Genomic DNA, 17,989 nt, shown 5'->3' on the forward strand with positions numbered 1-17,989 from the left:
GACTGTCAGGAAAAGGAGGCGGAGTGTTAATTTAGATGAAGGACAGTTTTAAATGCACTCAAGTCAACCTGGATACTTATGGATTAGAATGTTTAATTTTAAATGTGGTTTTGTCACCTAAAATTAACTTTGATATAATTGTATTGTACAATCCACCGAAACACAACGTAACATTCTATCAAAATTTAAAGCACTAAACTATAGATCAGAAAACATGGTACTTGGAGATTTTAACATAAACTGGGTGGACAAAAACTGTAAGCAAAAACAGTTACATCCAAACATAAACTACACCAAATTATTAAAGAGCCGACCAGAATCTCCAAAACTAGTAAAACTCTTGTAGACCTCATCTTTACAAACAAACCTGACAGAGTGTCAAAAACATATAATTTGTTAACAGGTCTATCAGATCATAATATGATTCTGATAATTAGGAAACTTACAAGAAAACGCCTACAGAGACTTTCCTTCAAACAGAATCGTAATTATGTGCCAACAGGAATTCCTAGACAAAAAGTCAATCAATTTGAACATGAATTAAAACATCTAAACTGGGATAATGTCTTGCAAACTAGTGACACAGACATATGTTGCGATATTCTTACAAATACTGTGGCAGATGTAATCAAAAAGTTCACCTGCCCTCTTAAGTTGAAGCATAAACCAACTCTGCCATGGATAAATAATGACATCTTCCAGTTGATGAAGAAGCGGGATCATGCACTAAAAATATCACTATCTACAAAATTACATACAGATACCCTTATCTATAAGGGGTTACGAAACCGGGTTGTTACTGAATTAAGAAAGGCAAAAACAAATTATTTCATGCAATTAATAAATGACTCGGGTGGGAATAGCTCATATCTTTGGAGACATATTAATACACTCCTAAATCATAAACCAAAGCATCATAGAGACATAAAGGAACTGAGTATTAAAGGAACGATTTTCACTAACATCAAGGAAATAGCTAATGAATTAAATACTTCATACAATCTGTAGATGAACTTACATCGAATTTCCAAAAAACTCTCAACACAGATGAACTTAATTTAAATTTTCAACAATTACAAAACTTAAACAACGTTGCTAATGGTCGGGCTTCCTGCTTTAACATTGAAGAAACTGACCGCACCAAAATTCAAAAAATTATAATGCAATTAAACAACTCAAAGGCAAAAGATACATTTGGGATCGATGTTTTATTTTTGAAAAAACATAGTGCCATCTTGATAAACCCATTACTCCATTTGATAAACTTGTCCATTAAAGAAGGGAAATTTCCACAAAGTTTTAAAAAGGCTATTATTACCCCAATTTATAAATCCGCTGCATTAACTGATGCCGGTAATTATAGACCAATATCAATTCTCCCAGCAATGTCAAAAGTACTTGAGAAGGTTATCGCTAATCAATTAATGAACTATCTTGAAAACAATCAGTTTTACCATTCTAAACAGTTTGGATTTCGTAAAAAATGTTCAACCGAGATGGCACTGTGTCATTTCACAGAGGGAATAAAATGTTCCCTTGACAACGGGAATGTGGTTGGAGCAGTGTTTTTGGACTTGAAGAAAGCCTTTGACACTGTAAGTCATGAGATACTTATCAGTAAACTAAGACATGAATTTAAATTTTCTGTTCTTGCTGTTAGTTGGCTTAGCTCATATTTGAAATATCGACAACAGTGTGTTTGTTTACAGAATGTGAAAACATCTCCTCTGAACAGTAACACTGGTCTGCCACAGGGATCAGTTTTAGGCCCCAGTCTTTTCTGCCTATACAGTGTACATAAACGATTTACCTGCTATCTGCACAGACACTGAATGTCAGATGTATGCCGATGACACAGTGTTTTATGTTTCAACAAAGAATCCCTGTCAAGCCTCAGATATCTTAAATAGACAGATGGTTACTGTTTCAGAATGGTTACAAAGGAATCACTTAACACTTAATCACAAAAAACAGTGTCAATGTGCTTCTCAATAAGAAAGAAAGCCTTAGAGAAATTCCACATCACTATTGATAGTAAAGAAATTGAAGTGGTAAATGCGTTTAAATACTTAGGTGTAACTTTAGATCCTTCACTTAAGTTTGAAGCACATATAAAGAAGCTGTCTAAAACAGTAAAAACTAGTCTGAATTGTTTCAGACTCATCAGGTCATGTCTTTCTTTTAGGGCAGCTCATTTATACCTGCATGCTATGGTCCTCTCACGTTTGTCCTACTGTATCACTGCCTGGGGCCAGGCCACTGACTCAGCAACTAGACCTTTATTCTCACTCCATAAACAAGCTTTAAAAATTTTAGATCAGAAGCCACAAAAGTGGCACCATTGTAAAATCATTGAGAAATATAATATGTTATCTTTTTCCAATTTTATCAAATTCTCTTTTTTGAAAGTTGTTTTTAAGTGCGTAAACGGACTGGCCCCATAAGCAATGTCACAGATTTTTAGTAAGTCAGACAACTGTAGGACAATAACAAGAAGCATGAGCAAGCAAAATTGTAAAATTCAAAGATGCAGGACAACATTCGGCCAATCATCCCTTTCAGTGCAAGGTACACACTTATGGAATTCTTTACCACCAGAAATCAAATCCCAAACAGAACCAAAGATGTTTAGTGTCAAAGCTAAACATTGGCTCAAGCAGCAGCAGAAATGTGAACATTAACTTCTTTCTCGTCACTGTCAATACAGCACTTTATTAATGTTTAATATATTCATCTTGTATCATTTTTAATCTAAATTTTGTATCTATGTTCATTTATTCATGGTACCCATTCACTATATTTTTCACTGTATTTGTATTATTGCACTTATTGTGCTCAGTATTTTTTATCCTTCTCTAACCTGACCAGGGACAAAGACTGCAAATTAGCTGAAGCAGTATGCATCGCATTTTTCATTCTTTGTGGCATGCTGTATGTATCGTTCCTGTTAAATAAACATTAAAATAAAATAAATAAATAAGCTACAAAAACAACACCCCAATCCACAGATGGAGACCTCTGACGATTTCTACCACACCTTTGTCTCTGCTACACTTCAACTTTCTACATGTTTGTCAACTGATTTATAATTAATTTTGTCATCTATCTGTAACAACAGCTGATCTATAATAATGATTAATACTGCAGGAATATAATTTACCTTCAGGAATTAATAAAGTGTTATTTATTTGAATTCAGTTCAATAAGAAAACTAGATAAACTCTTTCTCTGGCTGTTGGTTATAATCTTGTTCACTAATATCACATTTATGATCACGCAAATAAACCCCGCCTCTCTTCTCTGCAGCTTGTTCCTCCTCCAACCACCTGGAGAGCCTTTTTAGTACCATTTATTTTCACTACTTTACTTTTTTTACTACTCAACTTTACTACAATTTTTATTACTTCACCCATCCTGCACCTTCAACTCCACTCTCACTCATCAATTCCCCTCTTATCTCATCCCTTCTCACCCCTCTTCATATCCATTCATCCCTTCATCTCCTCCAGGGATGTCTCCATCCGGTCCTCGGGGGCCGCTGTCAGGAGTTGAAGCAGTGAAACATCTAAAACCTGCAGGACAGCAGGGCCGACTTTGAACATCCCTGATCTACTGCATTGTTGTCAAGTATGAGCCTAACTGGAGGACATCCATCCATTCTAACCCCCGTGACTTATTCAAGTCATCCAACACTTTCACTCCTCTTTAAACCCTGTTAACGTGTCATCCTTTCTGGTGAGGGACTAAATACGAAATAAAAGATAAAACCTCACAGCCCGTGAACCAGAAGTACAACACACAGAGAAATAAGGCTTTCATTTCCTTACCCAAAGGTAGGGTTATCAGAAAAGTACTCATTTAGAGAAAAGGATCTTCAAGTAAAGAGTAAGGTAAAAAATAATAACTGGTAATGACTGGTACGTAACTGTACCTTTAATAATATTGAGATACAGGACAATAAAAACTTTTTTTTTTACTGGTGCCTTTCAAAAAACAAGGTTCCTTGTTTGAAACTGGTTTGCGTGTTCTCAACATGTTTTTTCTTCAGCTTCCCCCAACAACCCAAAACATGCATATAAGGTTAACTAATGATACTATTTCTTTATTTCAGTCACTAGGGGTATTGAATTGTTCTTTCAAAGCCACCAAGAAGTAGGTACAAAAATAGAAACATTCAAGACCTAGCTGGAGCGATAAAGCATGTGTATCCCTTTGGGACATTTCCTGCACACCTCTTTAAAATCGAGGCAGAAATGCGGATTGAATTTGTTATCTGGAAAAACTGGAAAAATTCCTCCAAAAGGAAATCATCTTTGCACTTTGCATGTGAGCTGAGAAACAAGTATTCATCACTTAATCATCAAATTTTAGGCAAACAAATAAACTACACTGCATTTGTAAAAGATTTAAGGCGTTAGTTTGCCTTCCTGTAAACTTCCTCCTCCCCATTCTGCTACCATCTCTCCATCTTTGCATTCAGCTCATCATTCATATGCAAGAAAGCCAACCAATCATGTTCCCTGTTCAAGGGCACCTCCAATGTCGTCCCTGAGGGAGGAAGCCTGTGTTGATCCCCTTGAAGCTTCTCTAACCTCTAAATGGTTATCAATCAAATGTGCAAATTTAACCTAAGTTTCTCTGCAATTAAACTCTTCAGCTCCTGATTCGGCTGATTAGTTCCTTCCCAGCTTCGATCGTAATCAGCGAAGAGAGTGTGTGCGTTACTGGCTGCTGCTCACCTGCACAGGGCGTCGGAGCGGCAGGTGTGCCGCAGCTCTAGGCAGGTGGGTTTGTGCCTCTCCTGGTGGGAGCAGGACGGGACGATGGTGCGGCGGCGGCGCTCGGCACACGCCTGGTCCGGGCATGAGCAGAACAGCAACGGGTAGCTGAGCTCCCATGAGACGCGCTCGAAGAACTGACGCAGGGCCTGAAACACACAGGACGGAAAATAAACTGTAATATTAATAAATTAATTAGCATCAGTGAGAACAGCTGATAAAATAAAAACAAGATTATTACCGTTCCCTCCAGACCATTTTGAGGGGAATTCAACCACCAAAAGGAAAGGAGCCATAAATAAATAAATAAAGATGAATTAGTCTGACAAGAATATAATATTTTCAAGTTTTACTTTAATATAGCTATAATATCGTTCAATATCGGCAACAATAATCATGTAGTGAAACTCTGATATTGTGACTGCTGTAGACTGTAAACTTTGGTAAACCTGTTCGCAAAAAGTTAAAGATCCAAAACTTGTCCATTTTTTATATAATACCTGATTAAGGGTTCAGGGGATTTTTCTGTCTGTGTTAAGTGGAATTCACTGGCTGATATATTAATAACATTATTATTATTCAGTGCCTTGAAGAAATATTCCGACATATTTTTCCAGTTTTGATGCCTTAGAACCTTAAATGACATTTATTTTTATTGGGTTTGCTGACCACTTTCATCCTATTTATATGCTTTTCTTTGAACCACTCGAGGATTGAGTTAGCTGTGTGTTTAAGGTGACTGTCATGCTGAAAAGTGAATCTCTTTGTAGTGATTTGTAGTGATGTTGTATTGTTTCTATTTTCCATTAATGAAATAAAAAATTATGGCTTTGTCGGGGGGAACTGTAGAGTTTTACCATTTTTTAACCCTGATCTGTACTTCTTCAGGACTTTGTATGGGCTTGTCCTTGGTTTCCTTGGTGATGTTGCAGACTCTGGCACCTGTCATAACAGGTGTGTATATATACTGAGCTCATGTGACACTAAGACGTCACACAGGTGAACTCAACAGAACAAACTATATGACTTATCTATGAAAGATAAGCACTACTTTTAAAAAACATTTCCTTTATCCAACCAGGACTTTTCTGTGTAGACTCATAAAGCTAACATGTCTTCTTTAGTTAAAGCCATTAAGTGTTGGTCTGTGATGTTTACCTGGGATGAAACAGGTCCAAGACTGCTTCTACAGAACAGGTAAACAGTATGATAACAGTAAGGTGTCAATGTGTAAGATTTTTTCATTCAAGTAATTTCATTGAGAACAACAAACCATTAATTCATCAGCCATTTATCAATAAGTTTATCTGTGCAAAAGTTTATGGTTTCTGTATTTTTTCATACAGCTTTAGTTACTTTGTAATGTAATTATCATGTTAATAATTATCCAAAATCATACACATATAACGAGCTTCACCCCCTCACCTCAACCCAGCCCCTCTGTTTTACATCATTTCAGTTGGGTAGAGTGTGTCTTCTTGGATCTTGAAGAACTAACTAACCGTCCAAATGTCACCACGGCTGAAAGACACCCTACCCTAACAGCCAGAATGTCAAGGCTGGGCCAAAGGAAGTTTCAAACACCTCAAGTTTTGCTAACCTCTCTCTATCAGAACTTGAATGTCAGGACCTCTTTGCCCTTCTGTGCGCATAAGTGGATCGCCTGAGGCAGACAGAGCAGCAGCAAAGACTCCTGGGTACTGAAGAGGCCACCTGGTGCCCCTGTGACTCAAATGGATTCAAGTTTAAAGTAATTCATTTCTGCAGCACCAACTTTAGTAGAGTTATAGTTAGGGACTCCTCAGATCTAGTACTTATACAGTGTTGCATCAATACTTTTACCCTTTGTACATTTTTCCACAGCTGATCTTGAAGATAATGAAGGAGAAATCACATGTGCAGCCTCCGTCTGAAACGGCTTTATTAGTTAATCTGTAGCAGAAAATCAAGTGTAAATAAAGTGTTACCCTTTAATATGCTTTTAGATTCATAGAATCAGCAGCAGTATTAGTTATTATATACAATAGCTTCACTGTGCAGAGGTGCAACTCATCCCATCTTCATCACAACGTGGGATGTTAAATCACAGAGACCACACGACTCTGCAGAAAACATCACTGCGCGTGAATCTAAATCAGATCTGAAAGCTGATGACAACGTTGGTCTTATTTTAATATAATTTTGGGGGACGTACGTTTATCTGTCTCTGAATTAAATGTGGATACACACTTGAACTCATTACAGGTAATAATGTGAACTGATACCACAGTACCAACGTTACTTCACTGAAAACATGTCAGAACTTATTACTGCAGGTGAAGGCTGCACAATATACCATCAATGTGTGGAACTGATTTCTTTTTCACATCACGTTGAATCTCCATTGGGTGGCGGCGGTGAGTGGGATCACTCCGATTGGCTGTTCAGTGCAGTAAAAGAACTAAGTTTCCATAAAGCTTAAATGCCTAATAGAAGCATACGTGTACAAAACAATCATATGATGTCTTAGTTTAAACTGAAACACAGGTTTTTGAGTCTTAACTCATCACTCACTCATGTTGAATGATAAAAACTGAACAAATATTAAGGGGAGTTTGTACAAATGTTATTCTGTAGAAGGTTTTTCACCTTATTGAATCATTTATGAACTCCTGGTCCATTCTGTATGGTGAAGTTGTTTCATCTTAATGGGATAGTTCGCCTCTTTTGACATGAAGCTGTATGACATCCCATTCTAGCAATACCATTTATGAACATTTTCTTACCCCTCACTGTGTCCTGTGAATTCCAGCCTCGTTTTGGCGTTGACAAAAGTAGTCCGACTAGTTGGCTGGGGTTTAATAAATAAAGTATTGTATTGCTTATTGTTTTGCTTCTCAAAACAATATTTGCAAAACCGTTCTCCAGGAAAAAGTCAGACCTCACAATCGCTTGACGCTATTTTCTCTCCCTTCATATCACTGCATATCACTGTGTAGACCGTGCAGACTGGCTCTGTTTATATTAATTCATTTCACCATTTCTTCGTGTCGGCGTCTTGCAAACTATTTACATTTACACTGAAACGGGGATCGGCTGATTCGCTAGTTACATGACTAATCAGCCATCACATCACATGATCGCCCTTGCATCTGGAGCATGAGCAACTGCTTTATATTAACAGATTTATCAGGGCTGCTCTGGACATTCGAAAGTTCTCGCGCCATTCTTCGGCGACAACAACTTGGTCCACGAAATTGTCCCACCATGCGCTGCTTCTTCCCGGTCTAACCCAAAAGCAGCGCTCCATGTACGGCTTGCGTTGCTGCTGTGGCTGGGTTCTCATTATAAAAGCCGAGTAGCTAGAGCTCAGCACTGCGTATCCCCGTTTCTCCCCGTTTACAACTGCTAAAATCAGCATCGTATGCGAATGCTTACGTGTGCTCCGGCGTATTTGAATCCTTCCACCTATGAAGTTGTATTCCAGTATTTTAATGTAAATGGACAGTGCATCCGCGATAGAAACGATATAGAAACAGATTAGTATAAACGGACCCTGAAGTGCAGACCGAGCAGTCCCCTGCTTCCGAGCAGTAAACACCGTAACAGGCGTGGCTGTCGGCAAGTGGCAGCACGCAGTGATACAAAAAAAAAAAGTAATCAAAAACGGAGGTTTGTGCATAATCAGAAACATAATTACGAACACCACAGTGGAAATATATTATTTCAAAATGTGCACGTTTGAGATGTTCTTACAGCTCAGCCTTTATCCACCCAACAGCTGAGACCTTTTTTGGGATCATGACAACAGCAGTGGGAGCAGAGAAGTTCAGGCCTCCTTGTCTCCAGTAACTTCCTCCAGCACATCCCGGAAGAACCCGAGTGAGGCCAGCTAGGACACACTAGGTTCATAGCCAACCCAGGAGACTCATAAACCTCCAAAGGGAGGCCAAGAAGAATCATTAGCAAGTGGCCGAACAACCTCAAATGGCTCTTCTCGTTATGGAGACGCAGCAGCTCTACTCTGAGCCTATCTGGGATTTCTAAACTTCTAACCCAAGGTTGGGTGAGAGCCCAGCTACACTGCAGAGAAAACCTCTTTTGATTTTGTTCTTTCAGTCATTACCAAGAGTTCAAGGCCGTGGCTGAGGATAGATCTCTGCTCTTTCTTCACCACTAAGACAGAAGCTGCACCGAACCTTCAGCTGATCTCAGGATCCCTTTTTTCACCTGATATGATCAAGACCCTAAGATCCATTCATCTTTATGTGAATGGTGAATGGCATCAGATTTATGGGTGCTACATCACAGTCTGAGCATTGCAGACTCTATTGTGATGGTTACTAAAGAACAGCATCAATAATGAGTATAATAAGTGGAGATGTGACCTCCCAGTCTACATATAGAATCATTTCTTAAACATAGGTAAGCCTTGAAGTCATGTCCATGAAAATCACAACCGAGATCCCCTCTTGCCAGATTCTGATTATCCATCAGTGGCCAAACACAAAAGTTTAGACTAACCAGGGTCCTAAATAGGCAGCTATGGATGGGTTTTAGATATGACCATATCCAAAAGGAACCTAAAAAAAACTTCTGAGATGGTTTATCTGTCATCTGCGGTTAGGTTTTAAACTCACAGCATTTAATTTATGCAGATTGGGGCTATCTAAAACTCAAGTACTGTGACATTGTGATGTTAATCATCATCTGACATGATTCAGGTACGAACAATGCTAATGGAGATATAGAATATTTAAAAATTTACTCACGTATGTTCAGCGTATATGACTTGATTCTAATTAAATAGCTCCAAAAAGTGCTTATGAAATGTTAAATAATGTCTGTTATAAATGTCAATACCTCACACACCTAAAAATGGGACATAACAAGCAACCACAATGAAAACCATCTTTACAGTGAGTAAAATTGCAAGTTGATCAAACAAGTTGTTGGAAACACTAAAGATAATCACCCAAGTCAACAAAAACTATAGCATTAGTCAATTGTGACAATTATGCACTATACATTTAAATTAGTGGTGGGCCGTTATCGGCGTTAACGTGCTGCGATAATTTGAGAGTCTTATCGGGCGATATAAAAAATATCGCCGTTAATCTATTCTCAAAGTTGGGTTGGGAACTGGGTCAAAATAGGTAGCCTAAGCAAACTGTGATGACTTTTACCTTGATATTTTAGCTCGGGTGTGGGCTGATGTACTTTGTCTCCCGTTAGGTGTGATTAAAACAGAAGAACGCCACTTTGCAGAAGCCTGTGCTAGGCAGTTTATGGAGGTCGCTAATCTGTGGGGGATAGTTGACAAAATCTGCTCTGTTGGAACAGACAGCGCTCCTAATATGGTGGCCGCAGGGAGGATACTGCGCATGTGGCGCAACAGAGACGCACTGCACACAACGCTATCTCAACAGCAGCACCACCTGGCCCTCCCTACAAGTGCTGAATATGAGAAGTTGGCGAAGCTAGAGAAACTGCTGGAGCCATGCATGTGAATAAGCTGGTCTGCCCTAATGCTGCGTGTTCACCAAGAGCGACCTCGCTGGAGAAGCTTCGCTCGAGAATTTGCTTTGGTAGCTTTGGTAGCTCGTGACGTCACATTTAGAATGTTCAATTCTTAAAGGCCCCGCGGCTGTGCAGCACCCCCGCGGAAAAAAACATGAGGAAAGTGAGGGCAGGGACACGAATAAACGTTTTGTTATTTACAATTTGTTATACAAGATATACATCACGTTACAAATGATGTAAAACTACAGTAGGTACACCTGAGAAGAGCAGGAATAGCAGAGGCAGCTGTGAAAAAGAAACTAAATTCGAAATAAAATCTGAAATAAATCCAAAATAAAACTTAATTGCAGTGAGAAAGGTATGCGTGGGGTTACTACACTATTGTATTGAAGCACTCGACACGGCAATTGCAACAGTCTCAGGATTAAACGACTATTGTTTGGATAGGAACTAAAGTTTACACGTCTGTTTCCGCGAACCCCGCGGATTGTCAGACCCCTGAATGAGCCATTTTAATCTAGATTAATCTAGATTAATTTCAAGATTTCAGTGAGATTAATCTAGATTAAAAAAATTAATCTATGCCCACCACTAATTTAAATATATGTATACACTTCTTATATTTTAAGTCTATTTAGTCTAATGATTTACATTTTTATGTCATTGAAGAGGTAAATTGAATATTAGGAAAAGATCATAAACTTTTAGTCCCGTCATAAGAGTTTTGGTTTCTTATACCTGTGGTACGAACATGTTTGACACTGAAGTGGTTTAACGGATTTACATGAAGGAAAAACAAAAATCTATTCAAACATCTGTTTCGTTTCTCAGAAAACAAAAGAAAACTCACTGAGATACAGGTGAGTACTGAAGTATGATTTCTTTTTAAAATGTAAGAAAAGTACTTTGTAATTCTTCTCTCGCTCAGCTGACCTGAACTTGAATTTGTTGATATAAATGTTTTCTTCTTGAGTGTGTGACAGATGAGCAGCTTCCCTCACCAGCAGCTTTCCTCTTTCATTACATTAAAACACATCAGGTTTCACAGTTTAAAACACTTCACCCACCTTCTGACACCGCTTTCTGCTGCACGGCTCCTGATTGGCTGCTGAGGACTGTGGGGGCGTGGCCTTGCTGCAGATGGAGTTGTAGGTAGATCGCAGGCGTTTACACGTCTCGTTGAGGTTACAGGCCTTTGCCGCGTCCAGGCAGGGATTACAGGGTTTCCCCGCCTCGGAGCAGGGGCTCATCTTTGATAAAGACGAGTCTGAACAAAGAGAAGAAAGAGGATTTAAGCAGATTTACACACAAACTTACAGGCTGTTTGTGTGTGTATGACTGTTGTGAAATTAACGTTTTCAAAGATCTGTTTCTGATGTTGCTGAACAGTTCTACAACAGCTTCTGTGTGACTTCGTCTCTGTTTGTGTTGTTTGTCATTGGTGTTAAACTTTTTAAACTGTAAGGAACAAAAGTCAAACAAAAGGTCATCAAAGAGACAAATATCTACGGTGGCCGACACGTGCAAACGCGCTGCAAACGGCGAAACAAATCCAACAGTAAAACGCTGCAAGAGAAAAATGCGGCAATCACAAAAACGACCGGAGCACACGCGCTGCAAACATCAAAACACATGCAAGACAGAAACGCTGCAAACTTCAAAACACATGCAAGACAGAAACGCTGCAAACATCAAAACACAACGGAAGTTCGCCAGGCCACTAGGCGGTCTCGACCTGTGGGATAGGGGATCGACTATGGGAGATCTACCATATTAATGAAAGAGAAGAAAGTCAAAAAGTAGTTGTCATTTATGTCTTTTTTAAACACTTGGCCGTAATCTTTTACTTTATTATAGAAGAGCAGCGGAGTTATGTCGCTATTATAAGGTAAAAGATTACGGCCAAGTGTTTAAAAAAGACATAAATGACAACGTACCTGTGACTTTCTTCTCTTTCATTAATATGGTAGATCTCCCATAGTCGATCCCCTATCCCACAGGTCGAGACCCCCTAGTGGCCTGGCGAACTTACGTTGTGTTTTGAAGTTTGCAGCGCATTTTTTTCTTGCATGTGTTTTGATGTTTGCAGCGTTTCTGTCTTGCATGTGTTTTGATGTTTGCAGCGTTTCTGTCTTGCATGTGTTTTGATGTTTGCAGCGTTTCTGTCTTGCATGTATTTTGGGGTTTGCAGCGCGTGTGCTCCGGTCGTTTTTGTTATTGCCGCATTTTACTCTTGCAGCATTTTATTGTTGGATTTGTTTCGCCGTTTGCAGCGCGTTTGCACGTGTCGGCCAACGTAAATATCACACTAACACAACACAAATTGACAACAAACTGACACAAAATGACAATAGGGACACATAACCTGACAAACAATTTCAGTAAAAAAAAACTCAAAAAGACCACAAACAGACACAAAAATGATACCAAAGTGACACAAAAGGACATCAACGAGACAACTTTCGGGTGAACCAAATGACTATGAGGAAATTTAAAATATGAAAAAAAATTAAAAGAAAGAAGAGACAACAATTACAGCAAATAGATACGAAATGACTAAAAATAAAAAAAATGACCTCAAAGAGACACAAAAGGACAACAAAACAACATAAAATAACTAAAAAGAGACAACAGAATATCAACAAAGATGAACAAAACTCCCAAAAGGCAACTAAAATATGACATAAAACCACAGCATCTCAGTCAGGCTGAGGTCTGGACTTTTACTGGACCATTGAACACCTTGATTCTTTTCTTTTTCACACATTCTGTTGTAGATCTGCTGCTGTGTTTGGGATCATTGTCCTGTTGATGACCCAGTTTCAGCCAAGCTTTAGCTGTCAGACAGATGGCCTCACATTTTAATGTAGAATACTTTGGTACACAGAGGAGTTCATGGTGGACTCAATGACTGCAAGGTGCCCAGGTCCTGTGGCTGCAGAACCAGCCCAAATCATCAGCCCTCCACCACCGTGCTTGACAGCTGGTATGAGCTGTTTGTGCTGATATGCTGTGTTTGGTTTTCTCCAAACGTGCTGCTGTGCATTATGAGCAAACATCTCCACTTTGGTCTGGTCTGTCCAAAGGACATTGTTCCAGAAGTCTTGTGGTTTGTTCAGATGCAGCTTTGCAAACCTAAGCTGTGCTGCCATGTTCTTTTTAGAGAGAAGAGGCTTCCTCCTGCAACCCTTCCAAACAAGCCATACTTGTTCAGTCTTCTGCTTTTATAGGTGCTCACACTTACTGATGATCAATTAATCAGAGCATTGATCAGCAGCACCCGACTGCCACTTACCCTCTTAATTCTTGTGGAAGCAGTAAGGGTTGTCATGTGTTGTTATTCACCTGAGGTTGGATTTATATCATTTTAAGACCCGGTGAGGACCTGATTGTTTTTTTGTGTTGTGATACAAAAAGCTTAAAACTGAAAGAAGCACTTTCCTTTTTACATCACGTCCCAGAAAAACCACAGGACAAAAAGAAAATGTGAATAATGCATAATGCATAATCTTGGTTCAAGCTAGAGCAATTAGTGTCAACTGTAACATTTGCAGCCAGATGTTCCTGCCTCCAAATTATTTACTTCTTTGGATGCATTTAAAGAAATCAACTTCCTCAGATTCAGCTGGTTAAACAGAAGGAGCTGCATATTTAAACACACTTTTCTCACTTTAGTTTGGGCTTAAGGGGTGCTTAAAAGGAATAAGTCCTGGAAGCAAAGACAATATATTTCCTTATGTGATATAGTGATATAGGTTAGTAAAGTGAAAGCACAACAAGAATAGCTTTGTATATCCTGATGTCTGAAAGTAGTTCATACAACATCTAATGTTAGATATGGTTTTGTTGATTTGTGATGAGCCTCAGTGGTCTGTGGTAGACTGTTGATGCCAGTAAACACTGTTTGCAAGCAGTTAAATGATATCTACATAAACCAGTACATCACAGTTTCAGGTTATAACATATGCATATGATTTTGTTGTGCAGAAAATAGGAGTTTTCTCATTTTTTCATTAAATGTATCATGAAACTGATACTGATGATAAGTTTTGGGGACTAGGATTCTCCATTTTTTTCCCAATAAGGCTCTCAGCTCCATTTACAAACCATCTATCCATCCATTTTCTATACTACATTTGTCGCTGGGGGGCTGGAGCCTATCCCAGCAGTCATTGGGCGAGAGGCGGCGTACGCCCTGGACAGGCCGCCAGTCCATCACAGGGCCACACAGAGACAAATGAGACAAACAACCACACATATGCTCACACTCACTCCCAAGGACAATTTATTAGAGAAACCAATTAACCTAACATGTATGTTTTTGGACAGTGGGAGGAACTGTGGGAGAGAACCCACACATACACTGGGAGAACATGCACACTCCACACAGAAAGGCCCCAGATGGGAACTGAACCTGGAACCCTCTCACTGTGAGGGTGGTGCTAACCACCACACCACCATGCAGCGCTCCATTTACAAACAGTCTTTAAAAATAATCTGGTATTAAAACATCAAAAGTGATTAAAACTTTTTGTTGATAACCGTCTCTTGCATCCATCAGTTTGTACCCTCCTCCGTAAATAGACAAGCAGGCGACCATGTGAACTGCCTCAGCATTCTGACTGATAAACATTTCTGACTTCCAGCATTTCAAACGTAGCATGAAAACTAATCTAGGAAATGTTTTTTCTTTTCAATCACGTTGTCAACATACACTCACAGAAAATGATTCAAAGCGTCCAGCAACTGTTAACATTACCATTTCACTTGAAAACTCCCACTCTCAGTGTATGCTGCCCTCTGATGCATCTTCCTCCACTGAGCTCCCCCCCCCAGCAGACCTGATCTCTGCCTCCTTTTTCGCCGCAGAGCCCATCACACAAGCGAATGTCACCCCACAGAGTCAAGTGCGAACGCCCACATGTACACGCCATTAAGTTCCAACCCAACACATCCCATTACTCAAGTCTAATGGGACAGACAACTGTAACCTTGGCCCAGGAAAGCCCTTTAAAGTGTGGCACTAATGACATTTCCATGACTTTGCTTTTACATATTTTATCATCAAATAGCAACAACTTAAGATAAGTGCCTTCTGGTCACAAGCAGAGGAGTTAAAGGCAGAGGAAAGCTGACTAAAACCTGACATCAGGATGTTAAGGAATAAATGGGAGGACTGGAGCTACAGAGGTATCTCCTCCTTCGTCATCATGTAAGATGAGGTCACCGAGCTTCGCAAGGTTAGGAAAAACATGTCTTAAGAGGCTGGATGGAGGCTGGTTAACTGAACCAGGCAGCAGCCGCTGGGGGCTCCCAGGTGTTGCAATATTGCACTTCTGCTGGTGAGCTGTAATGTCACTTAAAGTGCACTGATTAATTCTGATTATGGATCAAAGGAGAGAGTTACATTGATATTTGATCGTGTTTACCTTCAAAACAACAACAAAACTCCCCAAAATTATAAATCAATCAATTATATCAAATGAAGACTGAAAAAGTCATGGATAAAGTGGTGAAGATTGAATCAATTTTCACTTTAAGTTCACTTTTTTATCAAAAGGTTTACATTGTTTTAATAATTTCTTCTTGCGCTATCCACAAAAACCCTGAAAAGACGCAAAAAAAAAGAGATTTAAATTACAACTAAGACCAGTGGAAACGCTTTTTATTCAAATGGTTCTCAATTAGTAAAGTGTAGATGTGTCTCCATGAGGAAAAGTAGCATTTTTTCTGAGTGCTGCATCTTTTTTGTGCAGGAGAAGGAATTAATGTAGTCACTGCCACTTTCCTAAACAATGGGCAAAACATCCTCACCTGGTAACCAGGAAAATAAAAATAAAATGTCTGTCTGTCTCAAACAGTATGACATGTCAAACTGAAATGATCACAAAAAGGAAATAAAAGCCCATCTTTGGGAGCTATTACTGCTGAATGTGCCTTCATTTCCCACCATGAACAAGGGTTCCACACGTCCAGATGCTGATGTTTTCACCCAGTGTTTAATGTGAAACACACCTGGAACTCTGTCTTACACAAAATGGTGATTTTCACGGTGGCTTCATTCAGCTTTTTTAAAAAGTTTATTTCTCAAATCCACCTTTAAAAACCTGAAGTATATGGTCAAGTTAAGAAGAACAAATTTTAAGTAAAAGACTTATGGGTGTTTTATGCAAACAATGTCATATACAGGACACCTTAACTTGGACTTTAAGGAAAATCTTAGCTTAAAGTGTTTTGTCCAACTGACTCCTGGTTCTTTACAAGCTACAGAAATCCTGTAAACTTAAGTTTAGATTGTGAATATGGTTTTATCATTGTGCTGTGGATGATTCCACTGAAGTTCAGAGAGCTGACAGAGAGCTGTCATCACCTCCATCTAATGCCCCCTGTAATTAAATTATATCACCACAATTATCACATGTGTGTTTTTCTGCTGTACCTGTGTGGTCACAGAGATTCCCATTGTGTTGTTTCCCCTGCAGATAACCTCGATGCTCATCACACTGATAACACATTCACAGTCTCTGTGTGTATTCATCACGCAGGAGTCGACAAGATGAGAAGAACTGTGGTGCTTTACAGCCTTTTATTACCACTGACAAAGTCTGCTCTCATGGAACATGTTTTACAGGAAAGCCAAACATCTACTGGCAGTTAGGCATCCAAACACACACACAGCCCTGCAGCAGTGTGTTTCCAGGAAAGGCTGATCACACATTGAGGAGCTGCTCTGCTGCTACTGAGCTAAATGAAACCAGATAGTTTGCTTTTCTAGTGGCTCAATGTAAAAATAGAGAACGCTCAGAGCTGAGCATCAGTGAGTCGAATCAAAACACGTTTTCCCGCAAGCTTAATACATTTCTAAATCGTTCTCCTCCCTACTGGGAAACAAAAAGACCAAGACTAAAAATAAATGAAAAAAGTATCTGTCACCAAACATTATAGTAGTTCAAAAAGCATGTTGATTGATTTATGCTTGTAGTGATGATTTAGAAATATTCACACAATTCAAACACCCACAGAGAAACATCAACTGAAATAACTTAGGCATTAAACGGGGTCCTTCGCTTCAAACTGCTGCTCTGTAAGGACCCCAGACTTCAACACACTGGACGACTGAACTTTATTTTGTCTGTGTGCGGACCTAATTATGTGAAACAGTGTAAATTAAACCAAACATGATCTGACAGAGAAACAAGGCCCCTGAGCAGCTGAGAGGCTGTTTACATCTGCTGCTTAAGCCTCTCATACACCAGACAACTTAAAAAACTTCTCTCACATCTGAAGACAAACTCACAGTTTTAAGGTCACAGACTAAAGATTTGCAAAGACTCCAGATCATACAGGGTCAATATTTGTAAGACCACAACTAAATTTTTTCTGAGATTTCCCATCATGCACCGGGGGGGAAATTCGACCGATAAGCAGCTTTTATCCACAGCTGCATTTCTGAGTGCAGATGAAACGTCGTAGAGACATTCATGCTGTTGCAATAATGCTGTTAGTTGCTCCTCCGTTTGTACGGTCCAACTGAACTTTTTTTTTTTTGTCTCGTTGTCATGGTTACTCTCAGCCACAGCTTCCCCTGCTTCTTGTTTGGAAGTAACAACAGCACACATTTTCCATATAAGAAGACTAAAGACTGTTAAACATGTTTGATTTTGTCGTAACCCCGAGATGTAGGAAAGACTTCCTTAAAACAGCCTGGA

The 17,989-nt window shown here is 39.3% G+C and overlaps 1 protein-coding gene across 2 annotated transcripts in view; it reads right to left on the reverse strand.

The window, feature by feature from the left end:
* The window catches only part of gfra2b (GDNF family receptor alpha 2b), a 219,916-nt gene that overhangs the window by 86,917 nt on the left and 115,010 nt on the right, over positions 1-17,989 (reverse strand). For both annotated transcript variants that reach the window (XM_075455193.1, XM_075455192.1), the window contains exons 4-5: positions 11,348-11,547; positions 4,740-4,927 (exon numbers count right to left, since the gene is read on the reverse strand). In XM_075455193.1, coding sequence (XP_075311308.1) covers positions 4,740-4,927; positions 11,348-11,547 — 388 coding nt within the window. The remainder of the gene's footprint in view (positions 1-4,739; positions 4,928-11,347; positions 11,548-17,989) is intronic.

Source organism: Odontesthes bonariensis, chromosome 22 (genome assembly GCF_027942865.1).
Source record: "Odontesthes bonariensis isolate fOdoBon6 chromosome 22, fOdoBon6.hap1, whole genome shotgun sequence".
NCBI lineage: Eukaryota > Metazoa > Chordata > Actinopteri > Atheriniformes > Atherinopsidae > Odontesthes > Odontesthes bonariensis.